The following is a 20,760-nucleotide window of genomic DNA, read 5'->3' as shown; positions in this document are numbered from 1 at the left end:
GTAGAGTAACAACAGCTGAGAAAAAAAAATTACATCGTTCCTATTGGAATCTAGTCCAAGTTAGAACACTATTGCAGGAAAATACTGAATATGATATTGGTGCCATAAGGTAAATAGTGGATTGGATATACTATAGGGTGGTAGTCACAATTAAATACTTCTGAATTCAGTGGGATTTGTAAAGTTAGTCACAACAAACATTATTTATATATCTTTTTGCCTCTCTAAACAAGGATTCATGGCAGTTTATTGTACTGATCTCCAAGCAAGGGTGAATTGCACTTGATCTACCCCCAAACAGTAATTTTGCTGGGGAAATACACATGCAAAAGGGTTGCTATGGCCATGTAGATCAAGGTTGCCACTTATACGACTTCTAAGGGCTTCACCAATACATGGATTTAGCATTACTGATTGATATGAGACCTCATTACACTAGAAACTTAAGACAAATTGTCCTCTCCATTTCTAACAAGATGCCACTGCAGTCGGGCAGTTTAAAATGGCAGAGAATTCAATATGTACACATACAAATGGATACAGAAGGAACTGTAACGGTTGTAAATGGTAGGACTGGTTGTAAAATGACTTTTTTTGGTGCTGTAGTAACCTGAAGCAATTGCTAAACAGTGCAGTTGTCCCAAAGGTGCTTTTTTTAGGAGGCAACTGGAGTTCCTTGTTTTTCTTTGAAGATGTTTCACTTCTTATTCAAGCAGCTTCTTCAGCTCTGACTAGATGGTGGGGAAGCTTCTTAAACTCTGACTAGATAGTAATCAGATCTGAAGAAGCTTCTTGGACGAGAAGCAAAACATCTTTAAAGAAAAACAAGGAAGTCCAGTTGTCTCCTGAAAAAATCCCTTTGGGACAACCATGACCTGCTGCCGGCGTCAACTTCCCTCCGCCCTGTGCGTTCCCACAGAGAGGGCCTCCTCAGGGTGCCTCCGGTCAGAGACTGTCGGCTGGTGGCCCCCAGGAGGAGGGCCTTCTCTGTGGGCGCTCCGGCTTTATGGAATCAGCTGCCGGTCGAGCTCCGGATGGCACCTGACCTTCGCTCTTTCTGACGCGGTCTGAAGACCCATCTTTTTGAACAAGCCGGCCTGGCCTGATGGGGATATGTTGGGGTTTTTAATGGGGATTTTTATACTGTTATCAACTGTTTTAGCTGGGCTATTATTTAATTCTTTTTTAATTTTTGTATCCTGTATTTTTATGTATGCCCTGTTCACCGCCCTGAGTCCTTCGGGAGAAGGGCAGTATACAAATACAATAAAACATAAAACATAAACATGACTGAAAATCTCCATAGACAAACAGTGTAGTTGCTAAGTGAGCTCTGCCAGTATATATTTTGCTGTCTTGTCCTCTTGCATTGTGTAACACTTAACCTATAGTGTAACCACACAATCTCTGCTTCTGTCATATAAGTTCATGAATTCTTTATTTCCAACAAATGTAGTGCTCACCGAGCCCTGGTTTATTGTCCAACTAACTTTTTATATGTAAGAAGTAATTCTATAAAAATTGAAACTGATGTGCCAAATACATTTTCTTTAGAAAATAAAAGAAAAACTAGTATCTGCAGGAAGGTGCTTTGTTTGAAAATGTCTGATCTTGCTCAGAAAAAGAACCGAGCTAAAGTGGAATAATAAGCAGTACAGATAGTCCTCACTTAACAATCATTTGTTCAGCAACCATTTAAAACAGCGGTCCCCAACCTTTCAGGCACCAGGGACTGGTTCTGTGGAAAAAGATTTATCCATGGACTGGCGGGGGGATGGTTTCGTGTGCTGCCTGCATCCCATGGATGGGGCTTTGCTTGTTTCCGCAGCCCAGTTTCTGGCATTCCATGGAGTGGTGCTGGTCCACAAACTGGGGGTTGGGGACCCCTGATTTAAAGTTACGATAAAACTGAACAAGTGGTAGCTCTGACTGGTCCTCAAAGATATGGCTGTTGCAACACATGAACCCCCCATGATCATGTCATCAAAACTTGAGCACTTGGCAACCTGCCTGAATTTAAAGACCACAATGTGTACTTCAACTCCCCCAACCTGCCTACCTCTCCCCATCTCTGCCCTTTTGCTTCCCCCACTGTCACCTACTCCTGCCATGCACAGCTGACCTGCAATATCTTCCTCCTTCTGCTGTTGGGCCGAGGCAACTGCTGGCCCTTCATGAGGTCTCCAGTGGGGATCAGAGTGCAGGGTGACCAAAAGAGCAGAGATGAGGAAGAGATAGGCAGATGTGTGACAGGGCAGGAGAATCATGAGGTCCTTGCCTAATGACAATACAGTCCTCACCTAATGACCACAACTGGAACTACTGGAACTGCCATCTCTAGATAGTATGGTCATGAGATGTTTTGTATAATGACTGCTTAGCTTAATGATGGAATTCAAGTCCCATTTAAGGTCATTAGTAAGGACAACTTGTAGCATAAAAAAGATGTTTCTCTATGGCAATGTTATTTCTATAATTCTGCCTTCAAGCCTATGAAAATCTATTGTCCCAGGTCAGCTAAGCTTAATTAGAACTAAATTTAAATCTAAGAGGTGGCTACTTTTCCGAGTTATAATTTACTTGAATGGAAGGGGGTGAGGAGAGATTATCTATCCATCTCTAGACTTAGATCTTCCAGCCAAATGAAAACATTGTCCATAGTGATAGTATCTATGTATTATATTAGTTCTAGCCAAATTTCAAATAATCTTTTAACTTCCTTCATAAAAATCAAGTTAAAATAAGATTGTATTGCTGTGATAGCAAAAATGTGATAAAATAAAAATGAACATGGTCTGAAGATAGAGTTGCTTCTCTTTCAAGACCAAAATATGATGTGTATGATTTACTGAATATGATTTAACTGAAGTAAATTACTTCTGCAGAAAAGTCACAAAGGGAGATATGTGACTTATTAAATAATTAAAACTTTTGACAAAAATAAAAGAAATTTGATCCCCCTTTTAAAAATAATCCCTAAACCCACAGGCATTTACATTAGAGTGCCTATTTGCAATCAGAACAATAAAATGTTTGTTTAAATTATCTTTAAAATATATGTGGCATAGTTTTGTGTAGAAGTAGTACTATTTTTAGAGGAGGAGTCAGTTTGTTGATTCATTTATTTGTTTGTTTAATGAATTATTCAATTTATTTCCAGATGAAGAGAGCAGTTCTATATAACTGTATAGTCACATTTCGTATAAAAGGTCTTGGTCCCAAATCAGTGGGATGGGACTTCTGCTTTAAAAGCAGTTTTAAAAATGAATAAATGCTTATATTTTATACAAAAACATTTCCTACTTTGATTCAAATGATCTCTAATTGGGTTAACTTTCATTAAAAAAAGAACAATCCTGGAAATTAAAATGTTATTTTTTTCACATGATAAAGTTTATGGAAATTACCATTTTAAATCATATACATGGATCAAGATACAGGCATGTGCACTCACACAAACACACAAGCATACATAACTTAGGCTCCATAAAATATTAGCCATACATTTTCAACTCTTTCTCATGGAGCTGTCCCCTTTTTTCTTCTGTGTCCAAGTTCAAAATGGATTTCCATATAATCTTTTTCAGGACAGAAAATGAGAGATGTGTTGTGAATTGAAAATATTTCATTGTGAAATCATCTTGATAATTTCACAATAATAGGCCTACGCAAGTGTGATCAGAATAACAGAATAAGAGAGTTGGAAGGGACCTTGCAGTTCTTCTAGTCCAACCCCATGCTCAAGGGCAATATACAGTAGATTCAAGTCCTTTTGCTACCTCCTAGAGAAGGAGTTCCATACTTGAAGCTCTACTCACACTTTATGTGCTGGATTGGGATCTAAAGCAGTATTTTTTGCAGTGCAATATCTAATTATCCCAGATGAGTCAGATCTATGCCATGTCCATTGCAACAAACGGAAGTTAAGTATTTGCTTAATATCATCCTTTATCTCCTACAAGTCAATATATGTAAGCGTTAGTATTCATTTCAAATTTAATTTTCTTGTTTTAAATTGGGCTAGCCTCTCGGTTCATAAAATCTTTCCTTTCTATAATCATGGTGGAGCAGTGGGCTAATGCCTCCTTAAGTAACACCAGCTGCCTGCAATTAGTGCAGGTTCGCATCCCACCAGGCTCAAGGTTGACTCAGCCTTCCATCCTTCCGAGGTAGGTAAAATGAGGACCCAGATTGTTGGGGGCAATTAAGCTGACTTTGTAATAATGCCGCTTGGGGGGTGTATGAAAGCCCTAATAAGCAGGCATATACATAGAATGAAGGCTACTGCTAAGCTTGTAAGCCGCCCTGAGTCTTCGGAGAAGGGCGGGATATAAATGGAATTAAAATAAAATAAATAAAATAAAAAGTTGAAAAGTTATGGCTAAACATATTTCCGTTTTAAGTACAATCTCTTTTCTTTTATAAGTAAGCTTTTTATTATTATTATTTTCTCTACATACATATGTTAATTTTTCAATCAGCGTGTGATCTGGGTTTTTAAGTACAATCTCTGTATGTGCAATTTGCTTATCTTAAAAACTTTTTTTATGGTTTGTTCTATGTCTTTGTTATTCAAGTACTTTCTCAAGCAGAACAATAGCACCACTTTGTATTGTTAACCAAAAACAGTAACAGGTAAAGCAAATTTTGTCACATATTTCTCTTTTCCACTCCGTGCATTTAGGCATCAACTTCATGAGCCCTTTCTAGGACTGCATCCTGAACTGAGGACACTGTAGACCAGGGGTCTTCAAACTGGGCCCTTTTATGACTTGTGGACTTCAACTCCCAGAATTCCTCAGCCAGGCATGCCCCAGGCGTACCTGGCTGAGGAATTCTGGGAGTTGAAGTCCACAAGTCATAAAAGGGCCAAGTTTGAAGACCCCTGCTGTAGACCATAGGATCTCCAAGTTTCTTTCTGATTCTAAGATTTTTTGACTTGGGAGGCCGGTGTGTGGTGTAGTTGGTTCACATGGAGGGTTTGTTGTCACTGTGTGTTGGGGGGAGAGAGCACGGGGGGGGGGGAGGCTCAGCTAATCTCAATGTACACATGTTGTACTTTGACAATAAAGGTTTATTATTTATTATTTAAAATATCATTCGCTGAAATTAAATTAATATTCGATTTTGGCTTGCCCTAAACTAAAATTCCATATAAATAAGGTAGTACTGTACTAGGTTGCTATCTTAGCGACGATAGTGGAGGGCAGTTGATGTTTTCACATGTCAAAGGAAGTCAAGCTATAGTATCCTGCAGTCTTCTTTTTCTATCACAACCACACTAGTTTTAAGAGTCTTGGGAAGCTCATTCCACTTTTCCTCCTTGTTGCTGAAAAGCCCCTTCTTTTCAACGGTGGTTTTAAAATCTTAGCTTTTTCACAGTACCATGAATCGTAGATGTCCTTTCTGTTGGATATTAGTACAGGTAGTCCTTGACTTACAACCATAACTGAGCCCAAAATTTCTGCTGTTAAGTGAGACAGTTGTTAAGTGAGGTTTGTCCCATTTTACAACCTTTCTCGCCAAAGTTGTTAAGTGAATCTGGCTTTGACTTTGTTTCTCAGAAAGTTGCAAAAGGTGATCACATGACTCCAGGACACTGGAGTGTGAAAAACAGTCATAAGGCACTTTTTTCAGTGCCATTATAACTTCAAACAGTCACTAAATGAACTGTTGTAAGTCGAGGGCTACTTGTATTACTCTTCGATATTAATGTTTTAATTAATTAGAAACCTTAAATCAATCATGCATCTTTTAACAAACTCTTCTATCTAACCTTGGCCATTGTCTCCACCTCATTTCAAATATGCTACTTTGCTTGTACCTCTTACAGTTTTGGTCAGACCTTTCATAAAACAAGCTACAGAATAGCACCATTGTACTATTAAAGAGATTTTACATACTGTTGGTTATATGTTTATGATTAATATGCTAAATTTCTATGTATTGCCTTATAAGGAAGAAAAAGACATGTTATTTATATTGCTGTGAATAAGTTTTCTGAAAGTCACTGAGAATTTAAGAGAGCTCATATGTGCTCTCAGCTTACCTCGACAAAAAATATTATATTCTTCAAATTGCATATATTTCTATTTTCATCTGTTACAGGCAGGGGAATGACCATCTTGAAATCTAGACCCAGAAACCTGTTTTAGGTATGGGAGTTTGCACAGGGAGTTCCAGTATATGCAAGCTCTTTTTAGGTTTGCATAAGGATCCAATATGAGTAGTAACATCCTCAATGGAAGAAAATAATGTTTTGCACATATGCAAGAACTCTATATGGATCTTGGAACATATAAGGATCTCTGAGTGAGATTAACACATGAGACTTGTGTGCCGTTAAAAAGCCACTACGGTAGTGAAATTAACGTGTTAATTTTACTGCTGTTGCTACTGGGAATTTCAAACTGTGCAAATATAGAAGGGAAATCAAACAGTGTTATCAGACACTGCAAGGCAAACAATCTGTTGCTTATCTAGAAGTACAAATATTTTTTAAAAAGTAAAAAAAAATAAACTCCACTTAGATAAGGCTGGTGAGTGACTCCAACAGCAGGGTTCATAAATTAATTTAGTGCAATTGAATCCACTAAAGGCTCCCTTTGAGGGCAGAAGATTTTTACGAGGTGTGGGACTGTGTATATGTGACATTTTATAGCAGGAAGTGAACAATTACAGTAGCAATCTACCAGTCTCAGAAACCTTTTGAGCACTGAGTTGGCTTTTTGTTGATATGTTTACTTGGATCGTTCCTAGGGAGAATGCCCATTAGTGGAGAATTCATCAAACTTATTGAACTCTAGCTTTGTCCAATGTCTGACTATGTACAGCAAAGTATCCTGCAGGTGGCACATTCATTCTTCACTCTTACGGATGGAATTTTCTTACATTCTGTAGTTCTTGTTTCCTGTGCTTCCTCTACTTGTATTCTTCAAGTGCACTTCCTGAAAATAAAAGACATATTATTGTATAAGTGAATGCTGTTGACAGTCCTTGTGTCATTGAATATTGCAGCAGTACTGTTCCTACTTTTCTGAATGGGAAGATGAGGAGCTAGTTTATATCAAATGGCACAATTCAAATCTAGTCCATATTTAAATACTTAAAATTCTCTTCCATCATTTTTCTGCAAGCTAATAAAACACAGATTCAGAACAAACAATTCTTCAGCTTTCATAGATATTTTCTCTAGCATACATGTGGCTTTTCTAAATACAATGTTTATTTAATAAAATTGCCCCCTTATGTACACCTTTTTGTGTGTAACATTTTGTAATATACAGCTTTCTGTCTGTAGTTTCAAAAATATACTCAATTGTGTTAAAATTCATTACTATCACTGATGCTATGACAAATTTTGCATTGGTTGAGTATAATATTTCATGCTAAACAAAAAGTCCTAATACTGAAACTGTAAGTTTATCTACTGTATAAATTTTATTTTTCAATTATGGTGGCTTGGATCTATGGGAGATAGAGTGTATTACATCTGCATTGCTTCTAGTTTGGGAAGCGTGCCCAACAACATCAGAGCCTTGGTGGAGCAGTGGGCTAATGCCTCCTGAAGTAACACCAGCTGCCTGCAATTAGTGCAGGTTCGCATCCCACCAGGCTCAAGGTTGACTCAGCCTTCCATCCTTCCGAGGTAGGTAAAATGAGGACCCAGATTGTTGGGGGCAATTAAGCTGACTTTGTAATAATGCCACTTGGGGTGTGTGTGAAAGCCCTAATAAGCAGGCATATACATAGAATGAAGGCTACTGCTAAGCTTGTAAGCCGCCCTGAGTCTTCGGAGAAGGGCGGGATATAAATGGCATTTAAACATTTTGTTTTTATAACATTTTTCTTTTAATGTCGGTTTTTACATTTGGTTTTTTCCCCCTGTTGTTTATTTTATTGTTGTTCACCACCCACAGTTGCTTTTGTGAGATGAGCGGCTGTTTAAATTTGATTATAAATAAATTCATAAATACTAACTGGAAGCAGTTTCCTTGGCAGAGTTTGACTTTTCCCATTATTTGCCTGTATGGTTAACCTGTGTTAACTTCCTTTTTTTCCAAGGTAATTTGCTATATTTGGAAATACATCAGGATTTAATTCACAATTTGCAAGGGACAGTTTCACCGCCAGTTTCAGTCCTATTCTGACTCATAGATTGCAATCTAAGACTATATTGAAGACCATACCTGTAGAACAGAAATAGGGACCAGATATTATCAACAATGTAAAAGAGAGTTTCCCATTCCTGTCTTAAGGAATTAGGCCAGAAAGAGGGGGCTGCAGTGGCTCATGTGGTTAGGATGCTGAGTCAGAAGACCATTGAGAGGTCAATAGCTTCGCAGTTCAAACCCAAGAGCAGGAGCCACATGATAGAATAAACCCCCTCAATTTATCCCAGCTCTTGCCTACCTAGCAGTTCAAAAGCATGCAAATGCAAGTAGATAAATAGGTACCAATTCAGTTAGAAAATTACAAGGACCTGAAAGGACCCCCCCCTCAGGTGTCCCCTAGGCAAGAGCGATGTCCCTGGCTAATCCTTTTAACCTGGAAGCACCAACATGAATGTAGTACATGTAGGAGATGATCAGGCTGAGACTGGGGGAGGGGCCAAATGCATCACAAGAGATCTAAGTCCACCTTGAATTCCTTTCAATTCTTAACTCCTGCTAATTTCCCTTGACTGTAAGTAGTTCGGATTATTGTAGAAAGCTTTACCTTACAATAAATCTTTATACATGTTTGAACTGCCTGAATCTCCTGATTTCCCTGGACCTTAACATTAATCTGAACTAATAGAAAGGAATTCAAGGTGAACTGGGCTTAGATCTCATGGGCAGAGACTCCTCCCTTGGGCTAAGCCTGGTCATCTCCTACTGTATAGGAAGCCAGGAGGTAGGTAGACTGATAGAGTTGAAGTTGTTAAAGTTGTTAGAGTTAACATTTAAAACCCACTTACAGTATATGAAGATTTCAAGCTGCTGTGCTCCAAAATTAAGACTATTACACATGAATCTCCCGTTATAATAACAAAAAATCTCTTTTCTGGGCATGTAGCTGAGGATTAGTTGAAAAATGGTTCGTATGAGACTATGCCAATCTCCTGGTTGTTTAGCTGCAGCTATTTTTGTCTGCAATGGAAAACCTTGTACAACAAACTTTAACAAAGTTATAACAAGTTTAATTTGTGAAATGATATAACAATGTGTGTCCAGTAATAACACTGTATTGAATTTTGAATGTTATTCCTTGGAGAATCTAAACGTAATCTGACAAAGCATAATACGTTAGCCACTGATAACATAAAAGTCAGTGTAATATAATAGTTAAGGTGCTGGACCAGAATTAAAGAGATCCTGCTTGAAATCTACCTCAACTATAGAAATTCATTGAGCAATGATTTGTCACCCCAAATCTTCTTGTGGGGAAAAACAAAGAGAGAATGCCATGTATATTATTAAATTCCTGAAGGAAATTTTTAATATAAATTTAGCAAATGTGGTTTATTTTATCCAGTGCTCTATTTTGTCTTTGCCTTGGTTATCTTCAGTTTTGACACTGCAGCATGATTTACCTGGGGCTGTCCTTGAAAACCCACAGAAGTTTAAATTGGTGCAAAATGCAGCACCTAGTTTGCAGAAGCTGAAGAAAATATCGACATCATATTAACTCTGAACTGAAATATTTTCACTGTTTACCATGTGCTTACCAGCCACAAGTTAAGCTTGGATATTAACTTTTAAAGCACTACTTAAAATCTGATTGTACAAATTAAATTCTTTCTTTTTAGCACTTAGGAGAAAATGTTCACCTATAGTACGTAGTTGCCTTTAATGAGATGGGTGACATATAAATAAATAGTTTAATAAATAAATTACTCCCACTTAATGGAATGAAGTCCTTTAGATGTTTGGTCTTCACTCTTTCAGCCATTAAAAAACCTGTGAGGTGGCAGATGTTTTGTCGCATTTTTAATTTTTTAAATAATTTAGTAACAATTTCAACTAATATTTTAACTCCCTCTTTTTGGAAAATGTTATTTTATTAAATTTGTGAGTCAGTTTGACTGCTCATTAGAATAGAAAGCAGAGTACAATTAGAATGAAGAAAGAAGCAAAATAAAAAGTGAGTTTGGTCTAATTAGCCCTGTTTCTGACTAACATGAATACTTGAGACATTTTAAAATCAGTAGAAGCATCTGGTCTGTTTTCTGGCATTACTCCAGGGGTCTTCAAACTTGGCCCTTTTATGACTTGTGGACTTCAACTCCCAGAATTCCTCATCCAGTGTGCTGGCTGAGGAATTCTGGAAGTTGAAGTCCACAATTCATAAAAGGGCCAAGTTTGAAGACATTACTCTAACGAGAGAGACTTCTCTGTCTGCTAGCGGTATTAACAGAATACAATCATTTCTGACCTTGGTCTTATTCCATCAGTTGATTTTTATAATGAGATCTCCTTGCATTCCAACCAACAAGCTGAGCCTTATTGTAATGGTAGCCGAGCTGCCCCAAAAGCTGAATCCTCATGACTTCAAAAGATTGTTAAAAGAAGCCAATTTATTTATTTTACTAATTTAAATTCTAGACCACTCTAAAGCCTGGGGAAAATTTAAAAAGTAAAACTAACTCTAAAATGTTCAGATAAAAATCAGTTGTAAGATCATTGCTTGATCCCATGTGTAGGCAGCAGCAGAAGTAAATCCTGCTGATTTCAGCGAGACTTACTTTGAGATGACTACATTGGACAGAAGCCTAAGAAAAGAACATAAGAACAGAGAGTTCTGTTGGATCAGCCTATGTCCCTTCTAGTCCAGCATTCAGTGTCACACAATGGTCAACCACAGGCATTTCATAAACATGGACAGAAGGGTGATGGCCAGGGCTTTTTTTTCTCATAGAACGCTCAGAACGGAGTTCCGGCACCTTTTTTTGGATGGAACCTTGTAGAGTAGGCAAGGCGGGTTGTATGACATGTGTGAGTTCCGGCACCTTTTTCTTTTACAAAAAAAGCACTGGTGATGGCAATACAAAAATGGACAACAAAGCTTATGAAAGTTAGTTGGGACTAGAGACTTTTAGTAAACTATCCTTTGCAAAATTCAAGGATGAGTACCAGCCATTAAGTAGCTAAAGCAGCATTATTTTTACAGAAAAGATGATATCAACACCCAATCCTTAGAGAGTAAATCATACGCGGAGGGCAATAATTTCTAAAGTATCCAATGACTTGCATCTGAGCAAGAGTGTCAAGTCTTTTGAGATAGAAGAAAGAAAGCTAGATAGGAATGTATTTTGGAAACGAAAGCTGCCCATAGATATCAAATTTGGACTTCTGGTACTGGGCAACCATATGTCCATCCCATGCTTGGAGCAATGCTGAAAATCCTCATATGTAACAAATAATCAGATTAAATTTGATCACACTTTAGCTACCTTTTGTGCTTTAGGCATATCAGTGTGTCGCTGAGCACGTAGAGATCGTGCAGATTTAGGTGGCTTGACAGGAGCACAGTACATCTCCAGCCGTATCAGGTCACAGCTCTGAAAACAGCATTCATCCACTATTCCCCTAGTAGAAGAGGAACGTCTATTGCTTCCATAACCTGCTGGTTTACCTAAAGGGAACAAAAAGTGGTCATTGTAAAAGAACATAACAAAATCTTTAACATTCTGCTAATAGTACAATATGATTAGGTGCATTATACCACAGAATAAGAAACAGAGAGCAAATCCTATTGTATCCTTTATTGCATCAATGTGCTAGCAATAACTTACAGAACTAGAGGAGTAGCCTGGTCTCCTAATTTATTAACATATTTCTTTTCCATTTACTCTGGCCAGCCCAACCCAGAGCAACATCACTAAACTCACAGCTATCCCAAAGCATCATAACCCATTACAACATCCATAAATTACAGTAAAAACACAAGAAGTAAAACCCAAATATTTATTGATTCAATAATAAAGTATCCAAACTACAGTCTAAAATAACAGTTTCTGAGTAGAAGAATAAGTATTTAATGTTGTCTTCAAGCAAGCTGGAGAGGGACCCATCCTAATTATAACAGGGAGAGAATTTTACAAAAAATGGTACTACTTTTCTCTTGGCTGATTCTAGACAATCCTACCTCTTGACTACCACCCATGACAAGAGGACAATCAGACACATAGGGAGAAGTTATTCCTTTAAGTAGCTGGGTCCCAAAAGTTTTATATGGATTTATATTTTTACACCAGCACCTTGAATTTAACTCAGAAAACTACAGAGGGTAGTGAGTAGGTATCACATATTGCTGCATTCTGAATTCACTACAACTTCCAAGAGCATGTCTAGGTAGATGCATTTCACCAATTTAATCTAATTTAAGATAACCAATGGATGTTGACTTTATATTAAACAGAATGATTTTTTGTTTAAAGAGTAGTCCAATCCTAATTTGTTTAAAGATTAAGAAAAAGTATAAGAAGAAAAAGCAGGGGCCTTGAAGTATTGAGACTGAAGTAGCTTATATGAGGAAATATGTGGTCCTTCAAAATTCTAACCCTAAATTTTGGGAGTAAGTTGGGCTCCTACTGGATCCAAAATCTGTAAGACAGCAGTTGTGCCTGATAGTGCTCCCACTTTTAATAGTATGTACTACTACCACTTTACAATGCTTTGGTAAGGCCAAAGCATTGTAAAGTGGTAAGGAATACTGCACCCAGTTTTGGTCACCACAATGTAAAAAAGATGTCGAGACTCTAGAAAGGGTACAGAGAAGAGCAACAAAGATGATTGGGGGACTGGAGGCTAAAACATATAGGGAACGGTTGCTGGAATTGGGTATGTGTAGTTTAACGAAGAGAAGAGTGAGGGGTGACTTCATAGCAGTGTTCCAATATCTCAGGGGCTGCCACAAAGAAGAGAGAGTCAAGCTATTCTCCAAAGCACCTGAAAGCAGGACAAGAAGCAATGGATGGAAACTAGTCAAGGAGAGAAGCAACCTAGAACTAAGAAGAAACTTCCTGACAGTTAGAACAATTAACCAGTGGAACAACCTGCCTCCAGAAGTGGTGAATGCTCCAACACTGGAAGTTTTTAAGAAGAGACTGGACAGCCATTTGCCTGAAATGGTATAGGGTTTCCTGCCTGAGCAGGGGGTTGGACTAGATGACCTCCAAGGTCCCTTCCAACTTCTTCTTCTTCTTCTTCTTCTTCTTCTTCTTCTTCTTCTTCTTCTTCTTCTTCTTCTTCTTCTTCTTCTTCTTCTCCTTCTCCTTCTCCTTCTCCTTCTCCTTCTCCTTCTCCTTCTCCTTCTCCTTCTCCTTCTCCTTCTCCTTCTTCTTCTTCTTCTTCTTCTTCTTATTATTATTATTATTATTATTATTATTATTATTATTATTATTATTATTATTATGATGATGATGATGATGCCATAAAACCATCTCGCTAAAAGCCGGGTGGATATAAGACATGTTTCTGCTTAAACAACAAACAGCACTTCTCAGCAAGTACACTGACAGAATACCCAAGATAGGTGAAGTGGTTTTGGCCTCAGAATGAAAATCCCTCATATCCCTTCCCTTGGCAGTGAAAATATGATCAAGTAAACGTTATGCTTTCATAAGACTTCAAATGAGCTAGAAAAGCAAATTTAACAGCTTTACTGTTCCTAATGAAAAGGCTGGACCCTGATGCAAAAAAACTGGGCTGTAATCATATGTGTATGTATATATATATATATATGCATTTGTGTGTATGTATATATGTATGTATATGTGTATGTATATGTATCATTGTAATCATGACATTTACAAGTCAAGGCACCTGTGTGACCAACCCAATTTTATGACATTTTTTGTGGTTTTTAAATGAATGCGATGGTCAAGTGAACAGCAGTTGATAAGCAAACCCATTTGCAGTGGGCATTTTTTGATGGAAACCAGTAGTAAATATTGGTTTCTGGCAAAAATGTCATAAATTGCAGTCACATGACTATGGGATCCTGCAAACAATCGTAAATGTAACTGCTCAAAATGCAATCATATGACCACTGGGGTGCTGGTGGTCAGAACTTTGAATGGTTACTAAGTCAAAGACTACCTGTATATGCATATCTGTATACTGTGTTTCCCTGGAAATAAGACCAGGTCTTTTTTTTTGCCTCCAAAAGAGGCACCAGGTCTTATTTTGGGGGGATGTGTTACTTAACTCTGGCACCAACAGCAGATCCACTTCTTCTGGGGCTGAAGGAGCAGCTTCATTCTGCAGCTGCATTCCAGCCTGCATTTTGCAGTCAGGCCTTTCCAGAAGGCCTATGCAGCTGAATACCAAGCTATGTCTTGAATCCATAGCTCAGCTTTTGGCTACACAGACCTTCTGGAAAGGCCTGTGACTGAGAAATGCAGACGTGGCTGCAGAAGACGCCTCAGAAGAAGTGGGCCAGTGAGGAGAAGCCTGGCTGCCAGGTAAGTGGTTGCAGGGCACGTGGGCCAGCTCCACACCCCTACCCCCACTCTAGCTTGATTTTTCAGTATGTGACTTGCCTCCAAACCTGGGCTTATTTTTGGGATAGGACTTATATTAGGTCCACCCCCAAAAATCAAGCTAGGTACCTACTCAGTCTCCTCCACATAATACATATACACACATTTATAGACACACGTAAATGCATACTTAGGAATTCTGTAAACTCCACTGACTCCTGGAAATGTGAACAAATAATATGTAAAGAGGGAGATGGATGGTTAAGAGATATGAAATATAAATAAATAAATATTACAAGAATATCTGTTTAATAGATCGTAGCCTTTCTATTAATAAAATAAACATGACCATTTAGTCAGCAGGGCCCTTCAAACTATTTGCTTGATAAAGTCCAATAGATTTGAAAAAGGTTTTCCCCAGGAAATATAAAAAAGATATTTATTTTGAATTTTACAAGTCAGTGAATTCCTCTAGTAGTATATAACATAACCATAGAGTAAGGCCATGCACTGCTGTTAGGATATGTGCCATGATTATAAGAACAAAAATGGTATCAAACTAGTCACCTTAGTTAAGTGCCAAACAACACAAGACATTTTGAAATCTTTCACTAGATTTGTTTTTAAAGCAATATTAGTGTAGGACTAAATCAAATTGGATGGTCTGCTAGGAGCCACATTTTTACTTCCAAATTTCCCTTGTCTTCTTCCCTCCCCTCTTCTGGAAGCTGCTATATGCCCCCAGAGAAAAATATATGTCCACTCGGCAGGTTTTTCCACATGAACAAAAAAACTAGCATGCAAAATTCTTTCATACCACTAAACTGCAGCAGAATCTTGCTGTGGCATATCTTGCTGTTTATTGTTCCAATTAATTATGCCTTATTCCAGGATACTCTATTCTATGTCCCTTCCTATTCAGTTCAAATCTTTCCCGTTCAACAAATCCCTAAGCATTCAGTGTTCATTATGTATATTCAAATGTCATAAATTGCATTGAACTTTAATTGGGTTAACAATGTTAACCCACTGAATCAAACCATGCAAATCTAATTCCTATTAAAACAATTCTACTTTGCAGAATTTTTGCAGTGTGTCCAGGATCAAGATCAATGGCCTTTGTCTGAGTTAATGTTTGTTATTCAAATCATTTATCTTGAAACCAGCTTTGCTGGGAAGGGCCAACTGGCTTAGGACATCACTGTCTCAGTGCCTAGAACCAATCTATGCAACTGAAAATTAAACCTGAGGTAGAAGCATGTTGGTTTAATGTTTATATGATTCCTCTGACATCTGGAGAGATCAATGTTTTTATACCAAGATCAGGCACATGGAAAAATTACTAGCAAGATGTAGTTTTGAATGGTTGACCTCTTTTATTGTTCAAAGTATTTAGGCAATGGGAGCTTAATATAAGATATTATATGTGTATAATTAAAATTTTCTACCTGGATTTGGGAAAGATTATACAATGGGGTAGATATTCTGGTTATAAAATTGGAATATAACTAATATTTTGTGAACAACAACATGGTGTCCATGGAAATATGTAAAAGCAAACTTGTTTTTTGTTCAGATTTCATTACTTATTTATTTCTGGAAAAATAACTTTCGTGATAAATTTGAACCCTTCTGTTTGTATAACATGGATTAATGATGGCAATTTTAATACCTTTAGGGAGGGAAACATCTTGTAAAAATAAATATTACCTCAAGATTGGAATATATTTTAAGAGAGTCATCTATGTTAATTCCACTTAGATATCTTAAAATAATTATTGGTGTTTGGTAGGAATCTAAATTTTGATTCCTATTCCCATGAGAAACTGATCCTTTAGAATAATTCTTATTTAAAATGGGAGGTAAAATCTCTTTTGCGTAAAGGATGAAAATAATAGGTATTCTTCAGGTTCTTCAAGCTCATCTTGGAACTGGCAAATCTGAAATAATCTGAAGGACCAATGGATGTCAGCATCTATGAAAATTTTGAGGCGTCATTGGTTCTCTGTGAGCTTGCTTGTTTTCTTGCAGACGTTTCATTACCCAAACTAGGTAACATCAGAGGTGCTAAATTTTTCTGCCCACTCTATCCCCTGCCGAAAGGTCTTCTTGGGTGATCAGAAGAGCTGATGCTTTGGTCTGCCTTGGTCAAGGTATTGTGGATACTCATGGATGGAGGCCAAATGATAAAAAGCTTGCAGGTAAGTATGTAAAGGGTGGAGAGGTTTTCGTCATTCTGACAACATGTCACTTTGTTACACACCCTTCTGAAAGCTTCTAGGAAGCAACTGCCATTTTCTTAGGATGCCAAAATAATGTAAGTTCAAAAGGCCCTTGTTGGCCTTCACCATCAACCATAGCATTAGTATGTCTAAGCTGACTTTGGCTGACTACAGTATAATGCACATGAATTCCTCTGCATTTATCTTCAGAGAAATTACTTCCAGGCTGGGGCTGGGGGCTGGGGGGGGGCATAGAGGAATTTCCCCATTCCTTTGGTCAGCTCCCATGAGGTGTCCTGTTGTGTAAGTTAAGTTAGCTCCTAGTTTAATCTATTAGTAATCAAATCTCTGGGCTACATTTGGACAGACTCACAAGACTGAATCATACAATTTTAGTGGCTTTTGGGGGGGGGAAAACAGGGTTAGTATTTGACGCATTCAGTAGCTGGCTTCTGTAGCAAAGGGGCTTCACTTTTAATAGGGCAGGAGCAATGATGTAATTCAGAAGTACTTTCCCTTGCTTGAAATGTTCTCTTTACCATTGTCATCAGCTCATTTTTCTGTCAGATATACGAGAACTAAAGTTGTTTCCATAAAAGACATTTAAACAGCAGGTTCATTCTCCTGTCCACACATCTTAAATTTGCCAAGGTTGAGAAGCACTGCTCTGAAGACTAGCTTTTATAGATTTCAGATATTAATCCCACCCACCCGAAATCTATTTTTGGCTTCTATCTACATCACCTATGAGAGTGCTAATTTTGGCATGACTTTACCATTCTTTAAAATCAGAAAAGTTAAAGTCTTCCATATCTCCATGCAGTTATTTAGTGACCATATGGACTTTTGCTATGCATTCTTGTAGCCTTTATGGGGACAATTCAGAATGATATCTTTTCAGTAGCTACTCTTGAAATAGGAATTAATAACATTGCTGGCCATTAAGAAGGCTTTGAAAATATTTCAGGCAAGGGATTTTTATAGGGATTTTTGATAGTGTTATTTTGTTATATAATTTTAATATATTAAACTATTTAGCAATCCTTGGTTTAGTGGATTATAGATTGTATATAACAAATACATAGGTCAAGCCAATAGTATATAGAATTGGGCGAAAATGAATAATCTGAGTATTATTTAAAATGAATCTGTCATCAATATCATAATAATGGGTCCGGAATACCTCGGGGACCACCTGCTGCCGGCGTCGACTTCCCTCCGCCCTGTGCGTTCCCACAGAGAGGGCCTCCTCAGGGTGCCTCCGGTCAGAGAATGCCGGCTGGTGGCCCCCAGGGGGAGGGCCTTCTCTGTGGGCGCCCGGCTTTGTGGAACCAACTGCCGGTTGAGCTCCGGACGGCACCGGATCTTCGCTCCTTCCGGCGCGGGCTAAAGACCCATTTATTTGAACAAGCTGGCCTGGCCTGATGGGGGAACGTTAGGGTTTTAATGGGTTTTATATTGTGATTGTTTTAATTGGGCAATTATTTAATCCTTTTTTAACTTTTGTATTTCTATTTATATGCCCTGTTCACCGCCCTGAGTCCTCCGGGAGAAGGGCGGTATATAAATTTAATAAATAATAATAAAATAATAATAATAATAATGTTGATCTCATCATTTGAAAAGAAGTGCTAACATATACTCCACACTTTTACTGCATTTTCAGTTGAACTATACTCTGAAGTGTTTCTGAGAATATTTTTCCTTTTTGTTTTTCCTAGAAATGGTTATTTTGATGCCTGAGGCAAAGGGCAAACTTCAGGGAAATTTGTTTGAGAAGAGAAATGATGGCAAAGCCTGTGATTTGAGGAGCAAGGATTTCAATGGAAGGCAACTTTGTACTTTCCAAATGTTTTGGATTTCTGCTCTCATCAGCTCCAATCAGCATGAATAGTAGCAAAGGATTCTGGAAGCTGGAACTCTACATGTCCAGAAGACATAATCTTGTATACCTTTATACTGTATGTTGACTTCAGTCTATAGTCCTTAAATTATTATTTGACTCCAATCTTGTGTTATATTACAGCTAATTGTTAGAATGGAGAGGTGGGCACAAAGACCACAGATTTTAACCTTTTATCATGGGTCAAATAAGATCTATATGCATTCAAAGAAGAGTGGGTATTACCAAGTGCCAAGATAGATAAGGCTACCAGATCTGAGCTGCAAATCTGGACCACCATTAGATGGCAGCAAAGTGTTACAATTTATGCATTTTGTTGTTTCCATATTTTTTGTTGTTGGAGTCTAATGGTCATCCAGACAATTGCAACCTCAATCTGCTGTTAGATAAATAAAAAAACAGGGAGATGAATAGACATTTTATTTGAAAGTACGGAAACTGGACATTCCAACATGTGGCAAAACCTTGGAAATCAGTGCCTTTTAACATTTCTATCTATTGTCTATCTACAGTATCTCTATCTATCTATCTATCTATCTATCTATCTATCTATCTATCTATCTATCTATCATCTATCTATCTATCTATCTATCTATCTATCTATCTATCTATCTTCATAAGTGAAAAATATAGGCATACTTTGTTTGATTGTAACATTGTAACATTCAAGTTTTAAAAAGTTGGTGAAAGAAGATTTCCCAATGATGTTAAAAGTTCTCACTGTTTAAGGAATGTGGTCTCCCAGAGGAAACCCTGTAGGTTATATTGGAATTAACTATGGAACCTAGCCTACTTTTACATAAGTATTGTACCACTGCAAAGTCTGCTTTAGGATTACTATTGTGTAATTCTATGGAATTATCATAATTAGCCAGGCTTTTTCTGCAGACTAAATAATGTATAATACATTAACTGGCTTGGTAACTTCTAAAAAATTCTTGAGAAATTTCAATGGAGGGATATTGACTGAGAGACTCTAGCAGGCAGAAAACAATCTTTCAGTGAAATCTCCATATTTGGGTGGGGATCAGACTCATTTAATGGATAAAGGGGATTGTGTGTCCTCAACTTTTGCTCAGTGATGGAAAAAGCCTGGAAGGGAACAGCTTAATGTTCACTTAAACACAATAGAAATTTGCAGCTGGACATTTCTATTTCTATTCACATTAAAAAAAAATACTAAGTATTTTTTTTAAAGTTGTTTTCCTCAATATCAAAAAGTAGAAGATTAGTTGGATAGGCAAGGGACTGCCTGGAGTATTTTTATTTTTTTATTTATTTTAATTCCATTTATATCCCGCCCTTCTCCGAAGACTCAGGGCGGCTTACAAACTTAGCAGTAGCCTTCATTCTATGTCTAAGCCTGCTTATTAGGGCTTTCCCCCCACAAGCGGCATTATTACAAAGTCAGCTTATTGCCCCCAACAATCTATCTCTTTTAATCTCATGTGTAAAAGCTGATATATTGATATTTTCTCTGACAAGATAATAAACATTTAGAGCAGACATGTCAAACTCACAACGTCACGTGACATCGCGCAATGTATCAGGACGGTTTTGCCATTGCCGGCAATGGGGTGGGCACGTCTTCCACATGACGCATCCGGCCCGTGGGCTGGCAGTTTGACACCCCTGATTTAGAGGGTTATAGAAGAAAGAATTCTCTTCTCAATAATAATATAATCTTTATCAACACTTTTTCTGTGTACACACTAGCATATTAAGAATGAAATTCTGATGCCTGCTCTCTCTTTCTCTCTCTCATATACACACCAATACACAAAATTTTTCTTACCCTGAGAAAAAAATGAGATTTTTATAGCTTCTTCTCTGCTAGGCATTCAGTAGAGTTCATTTTATCTCTATAGTTTGGTATCTAAAAGTCATCATAGCACTTTCTTTTTGTTGCATGGTTTCTAGTCCAGGTTTTTTGAGAGTTTGACATGAATCCCAAGATCATTTAAAAATGTTTCTCAGAGATATTTGTGATTATTATTTTTAACTGGCAGCTATCCTTTTCTCTTGCTGGATTCCATCTCTGGTTTAAGCAAACATAATAAATTGTAGAATAGATGGATGAAGCCAAAGCCTGATCCAGAAAAAAAAGTTTTCATAATTGTTTTTATGTCTGATCTAATTTTCCCAGTCAATATACCTATATTAAAACT

The 20,760-nt window shown here is 37.6% G+C and overlaps 1 protein-coding gene across 1 annotated transcript in view; it reads right to left on the bottom strand.

Annotated features, from left to right (window-relative positions):
* Positions 1-6,887: 6,887 nt before the first annotated feature.
* IGF1 (insulin like growth factor 1) overlaps positions 6,888-20,760 on the bottom strand; it is a gene marked incomplete at both ends in the record, with an annotated part of 54,861 nt that continues 40,988 nt past the window's right edge. Inside the window, 2 exons of the mRNA XM_081331072.1 lie at positions 6,888-6,947; positions 11,435-11,616. Of these exons, the coding sequence (XP_081187198.1) occupies positions 6,888-6,947; positions 11,435-11,616 (242 nt within the window). The remainder of the gene's footprint in view (positions 6,948-11,434; positions 11,617-20,760) is intronic.

This window comes from Vipera berus (genome assembly GCF_964194415.1).
Source record: "Vipera berus genome assembly, chromosome: 6".
Lineage (NCBI taxonomy): Eukaryota > Metazoa > Chordata > Lepidosauria > Squamata > Viperidae > Vipera > Vipera berus.
This window is presented reverse-complemented; position numbering and strand designations above follow the sequence as displayed.